General features: G+C 45.0%; 1 protein-coding gene across 2 annotated transcripts; it reads left to right on the top strand.

Annotated features, from left to right (window-relative positions):
• Positions 1–503: 503 nt before the first annotated feature.
• usp33 (ubiquitin specific peptidase 33) lies at positions 504–19,892 on the top strand. Of its 2 annotated transcripts, XM_076295248.1 has the most exons (24): positions 504–744; positions 3,768–3,863; positions 4,714–4,767; positions 5,138–5,200; positions 8,205–8,354; positions 8,687–8,792; positions 10,014–10,083; positions 11,065–11,178; positions 11,283–11,361; positions 12,708–13,167; positions 13,562–13,720; positions 13,870–13,982; positions 14,375–14,547; positions 15,204–15,274; positions 15,457–15,490; positions 15,608–15,653; positions 16,005–16,185; positions 16,390–16,516; positions 17,309–17,478; positions 17,823–17,904; positions 18,018–18,126; positions 18,541–18,643; positions 18,915–18,983; positions 19,304–19,892. In XM_076295248.1, the coding sequence occupies exons 2-24, from the start codon at positions 3,780–3,782 to the stop codon at positions 19,459–19,461; spliced, it is 2,775 nt and encodes a 924-aa protein (XP_076151363.1). In that variant the 5' UTR covers positions 504–744; positions 3,768–3,779; the 3' UTR covers positions 19,462–19,892. The 2 variants fall into 2 exon arrangements, with proteins under 2 accessions (XP_076151363.1, XP_076151364.1); XM_076295249.1 differs by lacking the exons at positions 504–744; positions 3,768–3,863; positions 4,714–4,767; ... (1 more) ...; positions 8,205–8,354; positions 8,687–8,792 and adding an exon at positions 9,223–9,360.
• Positions 19,893–20,320: the final 428 nt, after the last annotated feature.

Here is a 20,320-nt window from a genome sequence, read left to right as displayed (position 1 = left end):
AATGTTGTTCCTAATAGCCTACATTTGATTTTATGTTTACAAATTACGCTGTTATTTGGTCATGTCTGTTAGCAAAGAGAAGTGTGTCTTCCAGTTAAGTCTGCACTAACCATCTACTTTGAGAGTTTGAGCATTGATTTGGTCAACAGCATTCATGAGAATGATATCTATCTATCTATCTATCTATCTACTGTATCTATCTATGTTTTTAGTCAGACATGAAATATGTCGGAGAAGATCCTAAGGGATGGAAACATTGCCTTTTAAGAGAAAATAAATGGTAGTCTCGGTAAATTGTCATCACATTTTCAATGAAAATATAATTCCAGTTCATAGTTCTAAGCACACACGACATGCAGTTTTATCTTATTCCAATAGGAGGCGCTTGGGCTGGGATTGGTTTGAAAAGGTTCATTGTGTTTATCATCCAATCATCCGGTAGATGGCAGTGGCATAGCTCTACAGCCAAAGAAGCCACCGTATCATTTTTCACTATCGTTTCTCCCATCCACTTCAGCATTACAGAACCGGAAAGAGCTGCTTGCAAGTGTCATTTAAGCGAAACGTTGGTGGATCAACCTGGAAGTTCTGTATTAGCCTACACTGCTCTACGTCGATCAGTGAAATATTTCATGTAACTGGTGAAGCTGGTCATATTTCAAGCATGTAACGGAATATTTGAAGACACCGATATCGTAGCGATCTGGAACGATTAATCCCAATAATCCTATCTTTAACTGGGAGGTAAGATTTAAAAGGTTGCTGCGGTTGTTGCTGCGGGGACAGGTTTGCTAGCAAGCGCTACTAGCTAACGTTATCTATCTTAGCGATAGCTGGTTGGCTAACGTTAGTTGGAGCTATTCCAGCCACATTATCTGTGGCTTCTACATCCCAGTTGTGTCAAAAATTATGCAATTATCTGAATCTGAAAAACTTGGAAGCCAGGTTAAGCTCACTGTGTAATGATGCTGGCTTTGCAGCGGTGACGTTTTTAGGATAGGTTAACGTTAGCCTTCTAGCTATTTTGTTGGCCGGCTGTCAAATGATCTTGTCAGCTTTCACTGGTGAGCACGGCATTTGCAGACCTTTCCCATTCGGTCGCTAGCTAATTTAGCTAATTCGCATGTCATCAATCCGCTATGTAGCGATGGTGTCACTGTGATGAAGAGTAACCCTAACCTAAACATCGTCTTTCCATCATAACATCTTTGTTCATCTGGTGATTGCGGAAGCTTCACAAGCGTCTTGTTTGAACTAATGTAAAATAGGTTCGTCCAGTCTTCTAGTTAGCTAGCATTAACATGTTAGAGCTAGCTTGACTACGGCATTATCGTAACGGCTACGTTATAAGCTAACGTTAGCTTACTTGAATCTGTAACATTAGCTAACCACCAATGATGGTGTAACGTTTCTAATATATGAGTCTTTGAGTAAAATAATTTGGGTCGTATAATCGTCTAATCTCTATTATAAATAACTGAATCTAACACCACGTTGCTGTCACGCCCATGTCAAATATTTAACGTCAACGTCTGCTGTGTCACCTTGTATAACGTTACGTGTGGTGGAATGGTTTGTACAGTAACATTGATTTGCGGTAACGTCAATTACAAAGTACCCTTTTTTTTATTAATCGATAACGTTAATGTTTCGATCAGCGTTAAGGCTGACCTGTCAGACGAGCATCAGCACCAGCTTCAATCAAAGGTAACGTTAACGTCATATGAGGATGTGGGCTACTGTAGGCTGATGCTTGAAAGATATTTATACTTGAATTTCAGCAGTGTTTCCCATACATTGACTTATTTGTGGCGGCCCACCACAATATCAACATTGACCACCACACAATGGTTTTCCAGGTTGTACTAAATTGTGCTTAAATCTGGTTAGCATCATAACCACGCTGCGCTAATTTGCTAAAAACTGTTGCATTTAAGTTCATTCTGCAAACCTACCACCACAAATATAATTCAATTCTGTGGGAAACACTGTTCAGGCATCAAAAATATTTGCCATTGTCAGCATAATTGGTTTATACGCATTTGTACCCTTTTCCCTTTGTACACAAACCCCACAGGATTTGTTTAATGCCACCTGTAGCCCTGAGAGCTTCACTGAATTCGCTATAGATGTGTAGATTAGTGTAAAGTGTCATCTGTATGCTCAAGTATGACTGGAGTGAGTCATTAGCGCTATCATTATTTAGTCAACAAGTTAGATGTAAGACTTTCATAGTATTGTTCTAGCATAAACTGCTGTAATACATTATATTGATGGAGCAAATCTTCCTTTTACTCTTCTTCTTCTTCTTCTTCTTCTTCTTCTTCACCAAAAATATACGTTTGATACGCACTCCCATTTTATAGGAGTGGAATAGGCTATCCCCGCTAAGCACAAATGATTCTTAGCCTTGATAGTAGGTTCACTATTAGCACAATACCTACAGAAATATCTGCAGTTTGTAGGCTGTCACTCTGTGCATTGCACAGGCAAAAAGCATGTCTTGTTCCAAAGAGGAAGCTCACAGCTATCGGTTGTAGTTTGGCAGTACTAGTGTTATATGTCCAAAGGAATCTGAAGATTTCCCCCCTTATTTTGCTGGCTTGATTGTTTGTTTGGAAGTATTCTGTAGATCTAGATATGAGAGTGAATGTATTGTTTTGTATTTTTTGGCACGGCCTCTTATCTGCAATCTAGGCCTACCTTTGACCTTGACTTTGTTGTTACCCAACCACGAGATTGTATACGAGAGGTTAGAGCTTGGAGTGAGCAGGTTGTGATTAGGGCAGTGTTTTGAACTTGCTTTAACAGGAAGCTCCAGTCTCAGGGCTTTTCCCCTGACATGTGATGTGTTGTCTGGTTCTTTTGGTATATCTGAGGCATCTGGTCAAGATGTTCACTGGAATAACACTGCTAGGTTGTGTGAATATGTTAATTTTATAGAGAACACTATTCATTGCCTAAAACGTGTATATATATTTTTTGGAATAAAATAATATTGAACCCTAAATACAGGGAAGTATGAAGCATCAGTGTCTTGAGCGTAGTATTGGGATTTGTACCATAATTTTTATATTTTCAGAAATGCATTCAGAATGGTTCATAATTATATTCACAAATATTTTAAAAAATCCTTTTGAGTAAGCAGTATAGCCTAAACTGCTTATGAATATAGGCCTACTGTTACAATATTGCATACAAAATTACACATTACATGCCAGTATACAATTGAACAGTAGGCCTATTGATATAACACACTTTTATTATATTAGAATGGCAATAGATATCAGCCGTTTGGCACTAGAACAATTCAAGAATTGTCAAAACTGTATCACAAGGGAATGCAGGTGCTGGAGCAACATGAAAAAGTATATTAAGTCAGCACACTGTAGCCTCCTTTTAATGCAGCTTTAATGAGATTCCCCAAACAGTGATATTTTTGAGCTTTATGCTTTTCTGCATAATGCTGGTGTAATGTGAGGTGTAAATATATAACTTACTCTACTTCATAAGTTGTAGGCCTACGTGTATTATTATACTATGATGAGGCTTATACTATAATACTGGAAGATGAAGACAGTTATATAGTTAATTCTAATTGTTTGTATGGCAATTAATCATCAACTAAAATGTCATGATCAGGACAGGCATATTCACAAAAAATCAAAGAGAGTGTTATTTGTACAGCAACAGAACTGACTTGTGTCTTTTTCTTTGTTCTTTTGTTCCTGTCCCTGTCCCATGTCTTTCCTTCGTCCATCTGGCAGTGTGTGTGAGTGATGCCTGTGGGGTCGAGCAGTGACTGTCCTCACCTTGAGTGTGTAGGTGAGATCACCAAAGAGGAGCTCATCCAGAAGTCTCATGTGAGTATGGCCCGCACAATGACACCGTCAGTGGCCAAGGATTTTCCTGTGCTGACAAATTGATTTGGTCCTCTTGACCTTCCAATGTTACGCATACACAAGCCAGGTTTCCATCCAACTTTTTAATGTTAATTTTGAACTGCAAGAGGGGGTGGGTTAACTTCAGATTTGTATGGGTAAAATTGATTCTGTTAAATGGATACAGGTTTAGTCACATCAAATCACCTTTCTTTTGATTTCATTACATTTCGGTCATCCCAACTTCCTTCTGATGTTACAACTGTTCAATATTCTTGCCTGTCCATTTATAATTTGCGTAACCAACATAATCTGTTGGATTAAACTGTCTGTACACATTAAACGTCAGGTGATTTGTTTGGTAGCTTCTTCCTGTCCCAAGCTCTCTCTCCCCCCACATCTTACTGATCTGCAGGCATTCAGTGAGGTGGTAAGCCGGAGATGGCCGGCACTGAAGGCCTGCCACCTGTGGTGGAGTTGCCCTCTGTCTGAGTGGCATGAGGGGAACAGAGACACAATTTACACAAACCTCTTTTGAAAGTACTTCAGCACTCTAGAGCCTGGTGATAATAGATATATCCATAAAAACAGAAAGAAAGGATATAAAAAGGAAACAGACATTTTATCACTAAGGCATGAACCTGCAGTAACTATTTTTGCCCTTCCAGCAAGCCAGTGGAGGCCAAATGCAATAGCAGCACCATCTTAAATGCTTTGTTTTGGGATGTTCTGCAGGATTGTGACTGTTGGGTTGTAATAGAATTCTCTGTGTTGCAGTCAGCATGTTCAGTGCATCACAGTTCATTGCCCTCTCTTCCCTGCATGTTCCCAGGGCCAGTGCCAGGACTGCAAAGTTGGTGGACCAAACCTCTGGGCTTGCTTAGAGGTAAGTGGCCCTGGACTGGACAAGTTCTCCCTCACTGCTTTAACTGCCATCGTAATGTAGCGTTGCACCACCACCACCTCCAGAATTATTAAGTTTGTCAGCAGTGTTTCATTTAAAGATTTAATGGCCCATGACGAGAAGGCATTACAGTGTTATATGCAGTCCTGAACACTGTGTACTTGACTGCTTCCAGGTTTACTAATGAGTGCTGCTTTGGCACTTAGAGAGAACCGGGCCAGTCAATGCATTTCCTTTTCCACCATTTTGCTGAGTGGGCTCATGCCAGTTTTTGCTGTAATGGAGTCGTTTGCCCGTCGTAAACGGCTGTGTGTGTGTGTGTGTGTTCGTGTGTTTTCTCTCCTGTCTGCAGAATGGCTGTGCCTATGTGGGTTGCGGAGAGTCCCACGCTGACCACAGCACTGTCCACTCTCAGGTGAGTGAATGATGGGCTGAGCTGCGCATGCACACACATGCTGCAGTACACCCTCCACCCCACCCCACCCCACCCCATGGCACAAATAGGGGGGAGAGGGAGTAGTACTGGTGCTGATGTCAGCTTTTTGTAGCATGTGTGAAATACACTGAGCATCATGCAGTCTTGGTAGCAGAAATATACAGTACATTCACTCTAGTGCATCATATCTGTTGAACTCCAGATGGAACAGAATTGATGTGGCTGAAGTCACAGTAAAAAAAAAAAGAGTGGGCATGCATTGCCAGTCCAGTGAGCTTTCACCCATTTGCTATTACGCATAGGCACTGTGCTCTTACATAATTAAGCCAATAGTCTTTCCTTGTCATGGTTAAAAATGAACCAAAAGGGCACTGGATTTATTTTTAACCACAGTGCACTTGCCCCCTGTGATTATTTACTTTAAGTCCGAAATAACTTTAAGTAATTTCATTAGATGTCCTTGAGTGATGTGACTAAGTACAGCTGACTGAAACAACAGTAATTTTCAGTCTGTTGAAAGATTAGCCAGGGCAAAGTATATGAAAGATTTTCACAGCGCTCCTCGTTGCTTAGCATTTCTCTCCCTTTGAGACCGAGCTGGTAAGCAGTACTTGTAAGAGTCAGCGTCTGAAAATGTGGTTGTAGGGGCTCAATTGGATCATCCATTATTAATCAGTGTTCCGTATTCATCAGTGAGTCCCCCCCCCTCCACAAATCCCCCTGTAATGCCGCCTCTTTGGTGGTGCTGCACTCCTTAGTCAGCCTAGGTCTGTGGAGACATAATAACCTACATTTTCTCTATATCCCTCCCCCTCCCTCCCTCCCTCCCTCTCTCTCTTTCTCCCTGAATCTCTGAGTGCAAGACCGGTTTCTATAAATTCACTCAAATCGACAGAATAAATGTTAGCATCCATAGGAAAATTTCAGCAATTGATTTGTATGCTTGGGTGGGGGAGAATTGTACATACCTGCCTTGTGATGTTTCACCTGCTTCTCACTATGCAAGCAGGAAGGGTTTAGATGTGGTTTTGTCTGCTTGTTAGTGTGCTGCTGAACGCTCGGTAGGTTTGTGGGCCTTGAGGGTGCTGTATAAGAACTCAACATTGTCATGAACGTTTCCTTTATTTGCTTTTGGGTGAGTCGGGTCCTTAACTGAAACAGGCAGCCTTAATTAGTGCTGTTACCCCCTCGGAGGCCAGTCTGTGCCTCCATCCGTGATTGGCTAATCTGCAGTGCGTAGTGACAGCGATCAAAGTAGGATGCCAGAGGGAAAGAGAGTGAGGCATGTGAATGAGGCTCAGTCGAGAGCTCTTTCTCTCTCTCTCTCTCTCTTTCTCTCTCTCGTTCTCTCACTCTCTCTTGCTCACTCTCTCTCTCCCTCTCTCCCAGTGGGAGGCAGGCAGGATTAGTCCACAGTTGGGAGTAGTGGTGTAAGGCCCATATCTTAAAGCATAATGTGCAACACTTGTAATAGGATCGGGAGTTTAGTTTTTTTCCCCCACCACATCTTGGTTACACAAGCCAATTCACAACTAAAACAACAGTCAATAGTGTTATAAGAGCAGTGACTAACAATGCCGTGTGACCTCACTCCTTAGCGTGAGCAGATCTTACACTGCAGGGGCTATGATGAAAGACTTATCGTGTTTAAACACATTCCAGCTCAATTCCAGATATAATTATTTCTGATGTGGTGTGTCTAAAACAATAGTGTAATAGTTTTGTTGGACCATTGTCTTTAGGGGGGCTCTAACAGAGAGGCTGCGGAGTGGCTTTGGCATTGCTGTGTTTGTGCGAGCTCCTGCTGAAAGCTAATCTGACCGCATGAATAATGCAGGCCACTCTGGTGCAGACCAGCTGCGGCCTGTCTGTCTGTCTGTCTGTCTGATCGCCTGTGCAGACCCTCGTAGCCTCCGTGCAGATGGGGCTCAGCAGCTACATTCAGACAGTGTCCACTTCTGTTTTTCTTATCAGGTCTCGGACTAAAAGAGAACTTCAATGAAAATTGAAGCCTTTCGCCTTTGGGAAGAAAAGCTTTAAGTTTAGGACTAACCTTCATCCATGTACAGAAAGTTGCCCCACAGTGAATGTAGGCTTACGTTATGCTCTGCTTTGGCATATAGGTAGCTCCTGTAGCACTGACTGGACCCTATTGTTCTATTCTAGTTTTGTGTCATTGTTTCAGAAAAAAGGGCTAGTCTCCTTCCGGTCCCGTGCCAGGCTAGTTAGAGTGGGGTGGGCTGGGGCCGAGGGGGCCATACTGACTAGACTCCATACTGCCATATGCTCTCTGGTGCAGGGGGCTTGGCCCGTGTTATTAGCCAGGAACACTCTGTGCTCTCTTGGGGTCTAAGATGGAGATTGAAGGTGAAGCACCAGGGGAGCAGATGAAGAGCTGAGGGTTCCTGCCCAGCTGGTTTTTCTTCTCCAGTTTTTATGATGTGCTGTGTGTGGGCACATGCTTTTCTCGTGTGTGTGTGTGTGTGTGTGTGTGTGTGTGTGTGTGTGTGTGTGTGTGTGTGTGTGTGTGTGTGTGTGTGTGTGTGTGTGTGTGTGTGTGTGTGTGTGTGTGTGTGTGTGTGTGTGTGTGTGTGTGTGTGTGTGTGTGTGTGTGTGTGTGTGTGTGTGTGTGTGTGTGTGTGTGTGTGTGTGTGTGTGTGTGTGTGTGTGTGTGTGTGTGTGTGTGTGTGTGTGTGTGTGTGTGTGTGTGTGTGTGTGTGTGTGTGTGTGTGTGTGTGTGTCCTCAGCTGACAGATAAGGATATCAGTGTTTTGTTTCACCCTTTCTCTGATTTGTTACGCACTGTTATGTCATTCGCTTTTGTACGTATCCCCAGCTTGATAATGACGACATTAAAATCAGCGTGAGTTGGTTTTGTGCTATCAAGAACACACAACATGTGTACAGAGACCGTGTGTGTGTGTCCATGAGTAAATTTTGCTGAGTGGATTGATCTCTGGCTCTCACTCCCTGTCCTCTGTAGGACACGCGGCACAACCTGACGGTGAACCTGACCACGCTGAGGGTGTGGTGCTATGCCTGTGGGAAGGAGGTGTTCCTGGAGCGCAAGCTGGGCCCGCGCTCCCCTATGCCCAGCACCAAGCCCCTCTCTCCCCTCCCTACACCCAGCCAGGTAAGCCACCCGCCCACCCACCGAGCCTCCATCCACATCACTGTGCCTGTCTTGAGTGGTCAGCCCTGGCATGCTGGGTGACCTCCACCTCTGCCAGGCTCTTGGAAGGGTCTCTTGTCATGCTTTAGGATGAGCTATAGATAGCAAGTTGGCCTTGCATGACGACCGGGTGAAAAGTAACAGTATGGTGTGAATGGTAAGATGAGGGGGAGCGGAAGGGAGAGAAAAGGGGAAGTAGAGTGATCAGAGTTATTCGTGAGCTGGTGAAAGAGGGCGTAGGCTTGTTTGTACCACCCATGGATTCATGGATCTCTTCCAATGGCCCTCTGCAGGAGAGCAGGGTGCCAGGCAGCCCCACCTCCCTGAGGGTGCAGCCAGCTGTGCCCTGTGAAGACCTGGACATGGAGACGGAGGAGGAGGACGACATCCGCGCCAGAGGTAACCGCACAGTTCCTCATGTCATCAGTGGACAACAGTGTCACTAACCAGCAGACCAAAGACAAGGGTTGCCATGAGAGACATTAGCCTGGTTTCACCAGACGCACTACTTCGTTTCACTTTGTAAAAGAGTCTAGGTACTCACACTTAGGAAATGTTTCCAACTGTAGCATCGTAATGGGTGTAGACTGCGTTAACTTTGGTTGGGCTGGATCAATGATTTCAATTACATTGATCAGGGATTTCTAATGTTTCTTCCTACTTCGCCTAACCTTTACAAACTGATAATAAACAGCATTGGCAGTCAGGAAACAATGTATTTACCTTTGCTGTATAAATTTACACATTCCTCCGACTGCAATTTTTTGATGTTTGCAGGCGTTGCTACTACCGTTTACCACAGCCACTTTTGATTTCGAAACTAACGTCATCCCCTCTCGTCGGTGATTGGCCCTCCATCCTGGTGGCTGAGGGAAACGTAAACACGTTGAGAGGAGCCAGACTAGTATCTCAGTGAAATGAAAATGAGTGGAGATACTAGGCGGGCGGGGCCAGGCTAGAGAGACAGGCGAGCATATTTCAATGAGTTACAGCATCACAATGTTGACATACACAGCAGAGTAAGATTAAGGTCAATAAAGTCCAAGTCTGCACTGCACTTTAAATCAGTACAACAGTATTTTTCTCCTAAGCACACCCTAAGGTTCTGAATAGCTATCTTTTTTATGTTTTATAATGACTCATGTACATTATAATGTCTTTATAATGTTGATAAATTCATACAATAAGGGGTCTTTCATAGGAAGGAAATACCTTCAGTATGTTCAACAGAATAGAGGGCCATTCACACCAAGAACGATAGCTAACGGTAACGACAAAACAGTATCGTTCTAGCTAATATGAATGATAACGTCCACACATAAGCTATTAACGATAACAACATGAAGAGCGATATCGTCGGGGATTACATTGTCACAATTTTGACAACGATAGAGGGCTGAGAGCCAATCAGAATCCATCAAATTTTAGCCATCTCATTCATCAACACAAGGAGAGACTTTCCTTATCGTTGGTCAGCGTGAAACCTTTTATCGTTATTGTTATAGTTAGTTATTGTTCCTGGTGTGAACAACCCTTAAAGGCCTTCAAATAATCTGTGCGACCTGTATATATGTGCCTGGTGACCATGTTTGTGAAGCTGCTCTTATCTCGCTTGCGCAGGTTTGACCGGGCTGAAAAACATTGGGAACACCTGCTACATGAATGCAGCGCTGCAGGCCCTTTCCAACTGGTGAGAATCACACAGAGCTGCTCGTTTCCCACCCAGCAGCCAAGCTCAGATCAGCACTGGCACTCACTGGTGCCAAACATCACCTGCGCTCATCATCTCTGCTGGTAGAACGTAGAACGCTTACAGGAGAAGTTTTGAGATGAGAGTTTTGTTTTCTGTTGGTTTCTGTTGGTGTGTGGTTTTGAATTAGCAAAAAAGAACTTTGTGTCTAGCTATTGGAGAGGGATCCTGTGCAAATCGCTGCAGTACTGTGCACCACTTAAGACAGTCGAGATGGCCTTTTGTTCTGCCCTCTGGGTGTGTTCAGATCAAATATGTCTCCTCTCTCTCTTGCTCTCTCTCTCTCTCTCTTGCTCTCTCTCTCTCTCTCTTGCTCTCTCTCTCTCTCTCTCTTGCTCTCACTCGCTCACTCAGTCACTTACTCATTCTGCTCAGTCCGTCTTGGCTTTCATTAAGTTTCACAGTTCGATTGGGTCTTGAGGACTTGCCTGCTTGGGGGACATTGTCTGGGGAGGTCTTATTACACTCATGCCCCTGAGGCAACGGGCAGCTGCCCCCGTGTAACCTAAGGCCGTAAGCTATTTGAGTACATATTCCCCCTAATGCACAGAAGCACTCTGTGCACACAGAGGGGGCAGATGTGAGGCATCAAGGAAGATGGGCTGGGGAATGCGGAGTCGGAGAGATATGGTCAAACCGGAGTGGAGTGTGAAATGGCTCTGAAGTAAAGTGGGGCAAAATGTGCAATGCTGATGGAGGACTTGATTGACAGAACTTGATTGAGTAATGAGGGGGAAACTCACTGCAGAGGCAGGTGCATAGCAAACTGGAATATTTTTTTCTTTCTCTTTTTTTCACACATTTATTTATTTACCTACTTACACACTGCCAAAATGAAGGAAAGCTAAATTGACTATTCTTGCTTCGGTACTGAAGACCTTTGCATTTAATATGTAACACCTCCTCTTTCCTCTGGCACAGTCCTCCTCTGACCCAGTTCTTCCTGGACTGTGGTGGCCTTGTGAGAACCGACAAGAAGCCAGCACTCTGCAAGAGCTACCAGAAGCTGGTCCTAGACCTCTGGCACAAAAGCAGGTGTGTGCTTAAAAGCCTCTGTTTCATTATCAGTGATTGAGTGTTGCTCAGTTTTCACACATGCAGGGAGCCTCTGTAATGGAGACGTTGTTTTTCCTCTGCAGGCCTTCCTATGTTGTGCCCACAAATCTGTTCCAGGGAATCAAGTCAATCAACCCTATGTTCAGAGGATACTCGCAACAGGTTTGTTCTTTTTTTCCCTCAAACAAAATGCAGTCAGTTCATTTGTCAGAGCATAGATTCTTTGCATGTGATGTTTTATAATTCTTGTATGATAATGTATTCTTCATTCCAAAATAAAGAGCCCTAACTGAACATTTATGATCACAATCACATCTCTCTTTCCCTTTCGCTAAGTGGGTTTTAGAAAGTAATGGTGCTTTGGAAGTAATTGCCATAATGTGGTTGTTGCCGCACCTGTTCAGTTGCTGTAGAAACCAGTCCCTAGAGCAAGATCAGTGCTTGAGCTGCCTCCGTGACTTTGATGGCCTTTAATGAATCCTCACACAGTGTGGCCTGCACCCAAAGGCTTGGCTGATGCCCTCAGAAAGGTTGCATTCAACCACACCGTAGTGTACCACTCCTCCACACAGCACATCACCACCACCCCTTCCTGTGTTCCAGCAATCTAATTTATTCTACCGTAGCCCTTCTAAATGAGGAAACTTCTCATATGCATCATGGAGACAAACACACACAGAGAGAGAGAGAGAGAGAATTGTTCCTTGCGTACTTTGTTGAGGAAAAGGAAACCTTCTGCGCTTCTATTTGGAGAGCTTGTCCCTCCGTTCCCAGCAGTACGGAGCCTGCCCATCTGTCTGCCAGGGCCATTTGGCTGAGTGCTGCGTGTTGCCGCATGCTTTAAAGCTGGCCACCGTGCTGCCTGCTCAGAGTTTTCACAGTGGTGGCCACTGGTGAATATTTATCAGTAATGCCTAAGGCGAGTGGACATTTAGCATGTTGATGGTTATGGGGGGGGGGGGGGGGCACTGCCAGTAATGTCACTCAGAGGGCCTGGACTCCCATCCATCACCTAGGGAAGGGGAAGACAGTGTCAGGGCCGAGCCACTGGCCATCAACAGTGGGGTCTTTTGTCTGGGCTGTCCCTTTAAGGATGGATGCCCTCCCCATCTTGTTGTGCAGTGCACAGTTCTAGTGTGCTGAGACAAGAACAGGACTCTGGAGGTCGGTGCTCTTTGAGAGGACTTCTTTCACATCATTGCATCACATCTGTAAGGGTGACTTGTTTAAATAAGGCCATGCCAGTGAAGAAAATATGATGATGTATCTGTCAGGCCATCTACTATTTTACTGATGTCCCCTTGGTACAACATCCCTCTGTTCTCTGATGTAACCTTACAAGTGTAACAGTGAGAAGGTATTTCAGCATATTTCACTTGGTGATCCACTGCTGCATCTGTGAGTCCCAAGAGGAGACTAAACTAGACAAAAATAAATAAATGGTCCATTCACTGCCTTTATAGTGATTGTGTGTGTGTGTGTGTGTGTGTACACGCTCCCCGGTACAGGACTCCCAGGAGTTCCTGCGCTGCTTGATGGACCAGCTGCATGAGGAGCTTAAGGAGGCCATCCTGGAGCCGGAAGACCAGAACGGCTCGGTGGTGGCGATGGAGGAGGGCATGGCGGAGGACTGCAGTGACAGCCGCAGCCAGTCCGACAACGACTTCCAGTCCTGCGAGTCATGCGGCAGCAGCGAGCGCGCCGACAGCGATGCGGCAGGAGAACCGGTCACTGGCATGGGCACGGGCGGCGGGGTCGAAGCTCACGGCTCGGCTGGCGAGTCCAACGAGGCGGAGCTGCTGATCCCGGACGAGGCACAGGCCAACCGGCAGTGGCAGAAGGAGAAGAATCTGATCAACGACCTTTACCGCGCCGGCTCCCACACCGACCTGGACAAGGACGTGGACACGGCCAGCGAACCCACGCCCATCATCAGCAGCCAGGGGGCCATCAAGAGCCGCAACACAGGTACCACGGACAACCACGGTCACCTCACTGCACACACACCCAAAGGCTTTGCGGTTTGTTATTGGTCTGTCAGTTAGCTGTGTGCTGTGCTATGTGCTTTTGGCTCTTTCAGGTTTTGTCCTTCTCAATGTCTGTGTGTCCAATTTGTTGGCATTGCAAAGGCTGTTAAATAATGGCACATTCTCTGTGGAAAATGCCAGTCAATTATTTATGATTGAAAAAAAAAAAAACAGGGATGGTTATGTTTCGCTCTCAGAAACGTCATTTGGCTGTGGCCCTTAGTTTGGGCTTCTTATCTTTCTGTGCTGATATTGGATACTGAGTGAGCTGCTGGGATTTTTCCACTGTGGCTGTGCCAGCTGCTTAAGGCTTCTCTCGCTGCTGTGTGTTTCAGACCCCTGTCCTGAGTCGCAGGTCAGTAGCAGCAGCAGCAGCCACGTCGTCCCCCGGCTGCAGAGCCCCACTCTCACTGACCCCATGCTCCCCAAGGTCTCCAGCAGCCCCCCCAAATCAGCCGCCATGTGGCCCAGCCTCGCCACCGCTCACAAGAAAGGTGACCGCAGCACCGAGCCCCAACTGCTGTCCAGTGTTCCTTAGTTCTTTGCTCTCAAAAATGTTTCCTCTCTCTTGTTGACATTTTCGCTGCGCATCAGCGTGCCCGTGCTCATTGGTCTTTCTGTGTGTGAAATCCTCTCCCTGCAGTGAACATGTTTGCGCCGACCAAGAGTAAACGTCAGCGGAAGTACCGCAGTGTGATCTCGGACGTCTTTGACGGTACTATCGTCAGCTCGGTCCAATGTCTGACCTGTGACAGGGTGAGTGTTCTGTGTGTGTTAGTCACTCTGCCTGACCACAAATGTGTATATATATATTTTGAGGCAATACACCAAGCTTTTTCAGCCAGGGCTTTCAGGTCTTTGCTCTGCTCTGTAGGCTGCTGCTGTAACAAATGTAAATATGGGAGCACGTTGTCATTGCTCTGTCAGGCTGAGTGATCGCTACTTTAGCCTTGCTGCATTGGCCCTGTAATTAGCATTAGCGTTGTGTACAGCTGGAGGGCACGTGTCCAGATGGGGAGCTGTGTATTACTCATCCACTGGAAAGCAGCTTTTGACGCATGACCCACTTCTTGTTAATATGGAAGCCCCTTGGGAATATTGTCTCTGTCCCATCATCCCCCACCCACTCCTGTCTCGCTCTACCTCAGGTGTCCGTCACCTTGGAGAACTTCCAGGACATCTCGCTGCCCATCCCGGGGAAGGAGGACCTGGCCAAGCTGCACTCGTCCTCTCACCAGACGGCGCTGGTGAAGGTGGGCTCCTGTGGTGAGGCCTACGCCCCGCAGGGCTGGATCGCCTTCGTCATGGAGTACATCAAGAGGTGGGGCTCTGCTCGGTGTGGCCCTGGTCTTGGAGGCCCGGATTCAGCCACGTCTTAGGAAAAAAGGCACTTATTTGCTGTCTGTTGGTGGAGAAAGTTGGATGAAGGCAAAGTTTAGCTCTTCCAAATGTTGCTAGTTTTAGGAGAAAGAGATTTTCTTTTATTCATTGAATGGCAAGTTGGAATAGTTTGTCTAGCATGACTACATGGGACTACATTCTAAAGGTTTACTATACCTTATACTATATATACACTGCTTAATGGCAAGGCGTAGGTATATGTATTTTTCATGTAGGGCATTGCATTGCATAACCATGTGCAGTAGCATTGAAGAAAACATAGCTGTCAGATAATGTCATGTAAATCAGATGCTGAGAATCAGCCAAACTAGTGGGTTGCGTGGTGAGGGGGCTCTGTGCTATAAGCAGAAATCTTTGAACCCGTGAAATGAGATGCGCATAGCGCAAATGAGATTCCTGTTGATCTGCCGCAGGAGTAGCATCTTGGCTATTAGCAAAAAATATCATATCATATCCTTGTAGGTATACTTCCACTTCAACGTGCTCTGCATAGTTCGCTGAAATAAAGTGCACATACACTCTACTGTAAGGGGTGCTGTTTACACATGTCTAATGGCTATTTCCACTTTCTGCCAGTTGGTTCTGGGGACCTGTAGTGACACTACAAGACTGCCTGGCTGCCTTCTTTGCCAGAGATGAACTGAAGGGTAAGGATTTCTAATACAATTCTAATCTATTTTACAAAAGCTTCATCATTGTTTCTGTTGTGTCTAATCTGCATAATTATACTGTATCTCAATTAATTGTGTGTGTGTGTGTGTGTGTGTGTGTGTGTGTGTGTGTGTGTGTGTGTGTGTGTGTGTGTGTGTGTGTGTGTGCGCCCCCACAGGAGACAATATGTATAGCTGTGAAAAATGCAAAAAGTAAGTATGCACATACCAATGTAAAATTGTATGTGTATAGATCAAAGGTGAAGGACGTTCCTGTGTGTGGTCATTTATTAACCAAGAGGAAAATCTATGTTTCTGTTCCATCCTCAGGTTGAGGAATGGGGTCAAGTTCTGCAAAGTGCAGAATCTGCCAGAGGTAAGAGGACCAGATGGCTCAGGAAATAATAAGCCAGATTTCGGTCACATTCATATGGAGGAGCAGAATCTGATCAGAACACTTTTAATATAATATGATTATTAGGATCTAAGGCTAGAGTTTGGTGACATTTCAGACAGGTTTGAGTGCTCACAAGGGGCTCGACTGCCCAGTAAATCAGAATCAGTCCTTGCATAATATATTCCCACATATAACCCGTCCCTGTGTATTAACCTCAAAATAGAAGAAATTTAGCAAAATCAATTTATAAACCTCAGTTAATAGATGGGAAATTCCAGTGAAACAATATCTATCCTCTTTTGTCGCCTTGTATTCCCTGTCCCCCTGCAGATCCTGTGTATTCACCTGAAGCGCTTCAGGCACGAGCTGATGTTTTCCACCAAGATCTCCACCCACGTCTCCTTTCCACTGGAGGGCCTGGACCTGCAGCCCTTCCTGGCCAAAGACGGCTCCGCCCAGACCAGCAGCTATGACCTGCTGTCCGTCATCTGCCACCACGGCACCGCCAGCAGTAAGTCCGCAGGCCTCAACATCAGATGGAACTGATGAAGTTTGTCCCATCGTGATTTGTTGTGTAAAGATGTAATGTCTGGAATTAGAATCTGGAATGTTCGGAATCAGATGGACTAGTTATAGTCATGGATTAAGCACGTCCTTTGGCAAGTGTTTGCTGGAGCTGATGGGGTGTGTAATTGTGACGTCTCGCTTTTTGTAGGTGGCCATTACATTGCCTACTGTCGGAACGACGTCAACAACCTGTGGTATGAGTTTGACGACCAAAGCGTCACAGAAGTCTCGGAATCTTGCGTCCAAAATGCGGAGGCCTATGTGTTATTCTACAAGTAAGACTCCCTTTTACCATGTGCTGTGTATTCCATGTCAATCCAGGATATCATTGAGTTATTGTACGTATTTTTTCAGAAAAGTAAAAAAAAAAAAATATGACCCAGGTTCCAGTGAGCTGAGCACCTGTTCACAAATCAGTAGTTTACATGAACGTTTCACATTGCTAGAAGCTGTAAAAACGTTGTGCTGTGCAGACATTTTGCTCTACCTGGTCTTTTGCCGAAGCTTGTAGCTGTATGGGACCATAACTCTTCATCTTTATGGCTTTGAGCCCTGTCATCTCGGTAACGCCAGGCCGGTTTCGAGAGGAGTGATTAATGATCTGGACTGCTAGGTTGTTAAGGCTGGACGCAGTGCAGCCTGTGGTCTGGGAAAAGCGAAGAGTTGGGATGGTGGGCGGATGGGCGTTTGAATGCTTGATGTTATTGTAGAGGAGAGTTGAAGTGGGTAGTGTGATGTGTGTGGGTGTGTTCCTCTTGCTTTGCTCCTGCCGTAGTGTCTGTTCTTCAGCAGTTTTAAAGAGCAGCTAAAGGATTTGTCGACAGTGATGGTGTGGGATGATGTTTAGGCTGTTTCCAAAGTTAAATTAAGCTGTTGCTGTATCTGTGTCTGTGGTAAATGGTGCACGGTTCTTTCTTTTAAGGGTACAGTAAGTGCACTTGTTTGCATTGCCAAATGCCTTTAAATTTAACACAGGTGTGTTTGTGTACACAACCTCAGAGTCTTGTGCATGTTTCTTCCGCAGCCATCACAATGTAAACAACTTTTTCCTTTGTCCATCCGCGCAGGAAGAGTAACGAGGAGGCCCTGAAGGAGCGGCGGCGGGTCAACAGCCTGGTCAACATGATGGAGCCTAGCCTCCTGCAGTTCTACGTGTCGCGCCAATGGCTCAACAAGTTCCGCACGTTTGCCGAGCCAGGACCCATCTCCAACAATGACTTCCTTTGCACTCATGGCGGTAAGGTCACGTTTCCCCTCAACTGTCTCTTTACCAAGACAGCAGGGAGCGCCTGGCTGCCTTTAGACAAAGTATAAATAGAAGAAACTTTCTGAAAGGTGTTGCTGATACAGATACTTAATTATTGCCATACAACAGTGTTGATGGTGATTATTTAGGTACTGCATGGTTGTATCTCAGTTTATCAAGCATACAGGCCCCAAAAAACATTACAACACACACACAGTTTGAAAACAACAATGAATATGTTAGGTCTATGTCCCCAGAATGTCAAGGTGTGTGTTTTGTTGTGATTTTTGTCTGATTTTTTTTACAAGTGTATTTTCCCTCCTAAACCTATGTAGGCGTGCCGCCACACAAGGCCTCTTACATAGACGACCTGGTGGTGATGCTGCCCCAAAACGTCTGGGACCATCTCTATAGCAGGTGGGAGCTTGTTTGCCTCTCCGTGTTGTCTTGTGTGTTGGGAGTACGTTGGTGCGGTACAGGCCATCCTGTTTGAAATGGTGCTTAAGGTCCCTCTTTTTAACCACACACAGGTATGGAGGAGGGCCTGCTGTCAACCACTTGTACGTCTGCCACACTTGTCAGATGGAGATCGAGAAGCTGGAGAAGAGACGCAAGACTGAGCTGGACATGTTTGTCCGGGTAGGGCATTTTGCACATTTCCTACAGTGCAGGATTATGAAGTGCATATATGAAATATGAGAGCATTTTGGGGATTTGGAGGATATTTGGACTTGAGAAGGATGGTCCTATGAGGGAGGTTACTAGTCTTAGTCCCACAACTCCCCTGTCTTCATTAATTCATGAAAGCAAATGTACTTGATTTCAGCTACAGTTTCCTGCTCTGAGGGAGCGGGGACGAGGTAATGGGCCAGAGGAGAGGATGAGGAGGGATTAATGCACTCCCCCTCGTGTTGATTGATCTTTGTATTATCGAGTCAAAGTGGACCGAAGGAGAAGATCTATTTTCAAAGCCTTTGTTCTGCCTCACTTGGATCCTGGTGTACATCTGACATCTTATCCCCCCCCCCCCCTTTTTCTCCGTCGTCTGCGTAGCTGAATAAGGCATTCCAGGAGGAGAAGTCTGCTGTGGTCATTTACTGCATCAGCATGCAGTGGTTCAGAGAGTGGGAGAGTTTTGTCAAAGGCAAAGACAGCGGTGAGTCACGTCCTGCACTATGGACCTGGAGTGAGCCTATCCTCATTACATGATGTGTGTTTAATGTTCTTCTGTGTAACTAAAGTCTGTATAATTAGGTGGTTCATTATCACGGTGTGTTTAGGACTGAATTTCCATTCATTTCTATTCCATCGTTTAAAAAATGGAGCTACAGCCATCTGGACTGTGTTCACTCCACAGTTAGTAATATAAGTATGTCATGGTTAGCTTCGAACTTCGAATAACTGGCATTTCTTATTCTTCCTCATAGAACCTCCAGGGCCAATTGACAACTCTAAAATTGCAGTGAACAAGAATGGCCACATCACACTCAAACAAGGTAAGCATCGCAAGGCGATATCTATGATGTCATTTTAAATAAAAAAGGTAAACAGGATAATTCCTTTCATGTGGGTTTAATGGTTAGACATGTCAGATTGTCCACACCTGGCTACCTGTTTTATATGCTGTTACAAAAGATGTTATGCAAAAATGTCAACCTGTTTAAAAAGAAAAGAATTTGCATTTTGAAAAAAGTGCATATTTCCTCTAAAATAAAGTTTAATTTAAAGTTAATCAGCTAAAGTTTGATGAAAATTTGTTTTTAAAAAGAGAACCGTGTTATGAAGCTTTACGTGTCCCCCCCTCTCCCCGGGACAGGCGCTGACTCCGGTCAGATCTCCGAGGAGACGTGGAACTTCCTCCATTCCATTCACGGCGGGGGCCCTGTGGTGACCATGCGTTCCAGCGTGGGCCACCAGGAGACGGACACCTCCCAGACGGAGGAGAAAATCGAGGTGGAGACGCGCACTGTCTAGCCCACACTCTCCAGACCCCGCCACCGCATGCCCATTCCCTGGCTGATGGCACGGCACCTGCCCCCCCTACCGAGGAAGCAAAAGAAACAAAAAAAAAAATCAAACTCTGTATTTTTTTTTTTTTCCCCTTGCACTTGACTTTTATTTGTGTGTCCAAAGCGAAGTCTGCTTGTCTGATCCACCCCATGCTATCACAAATCCTCTTTCTTGACTGATCTACTCGGGATGGTGAAGAAGAAACACTGCGACAGATCAGAAATGCACATTGTGTCCTTGTATATAAGGCCCCCCCCCCATCAGCACTGGTGAATACTCACACAGTCACACTGTCTGGTTGTGTATGGAGAAAAAAAATGAAGCATTCAATTTTCTTGTATGCAGCTGAAGACTTGATTGATTTGCAACAGTTTCATTCTTTCCATGACCAAATTGCGCAATACAGTGAAGAATTACAATGCATCTGTAGATAATGGTCCAGGTACTCCTTCCATACTCTAAAGTGTTGTTGTAGTGAGTGGACAAAAGAAGAAAGCGCTTACTTGCAGTTCTGATGAGCAAAATCAAAAAGGTTTAAGGGATACTAAGTACTTATGAAGTAGTCTCAGGAAAGATTTTTTTTGCACTGTACTGTAGACTCAATGCCGCATGCTATCACTAATGTCTGATCTGTATTTGAATGTACCTGTACTTAAAGTAAGTCAAGTTCATGCGCTAAATGTTATTTATCCCTGAAGGGTGTGATTTAATATAATGTTTATAAACTTTTTTTGTAGAAAATGTTTGGCAAGCCAAATTCAATAAGCATGCATGCTTAACAGGGAGATATGCAGACATGGTGTCACTAGAAGATATACCATGC

The sequence above is a fragment of the Alosa pseudoharengus genome, unplaced genomic scaffold, assembly GCF_046254945.1.
Source record: "Alosa pseudoharengus isolate Yale_2024_CS ecotype anadromous, Long Island Sound unplaced genomic scaffold, YU_APseudo_1.1 YU_APseudo_1.1_scf_2, whole genome shotgun sequence".
Lineage (NCBI taxonomy): Eukaryota > Metazoa > Chordata > Actinopteri > Clupeiformes > Clupeidae > Alosa > Alosa pseudoharengus.
This window is presented reverse-complemented; position numbering and strand designations above follow the sequence as displayed.

Coding starts and splice junctions, on each gene's coding strand:
- usp33 (XM_076295248.1), top strand. CDS start 3,780: ATGCCTGTGGGGTCGAGCAGTGACTGTCCTCACCTTGAGTGTGTAGGT. Junction 5,201..8,204: donor ACAGCACTGTCCACTCTCAG/GTGAGTGAATGA, acceptor TGTCCTCTGTAG/GACACGCGGCACAACCTGAC. Junction 10,084..11,064: donor CTGCAGGCCCTTTCCAACTG/GTGAGAATCACA, acceptor CCTCTGGCACAG/TCCTCCTCTGACCCAGTTCT.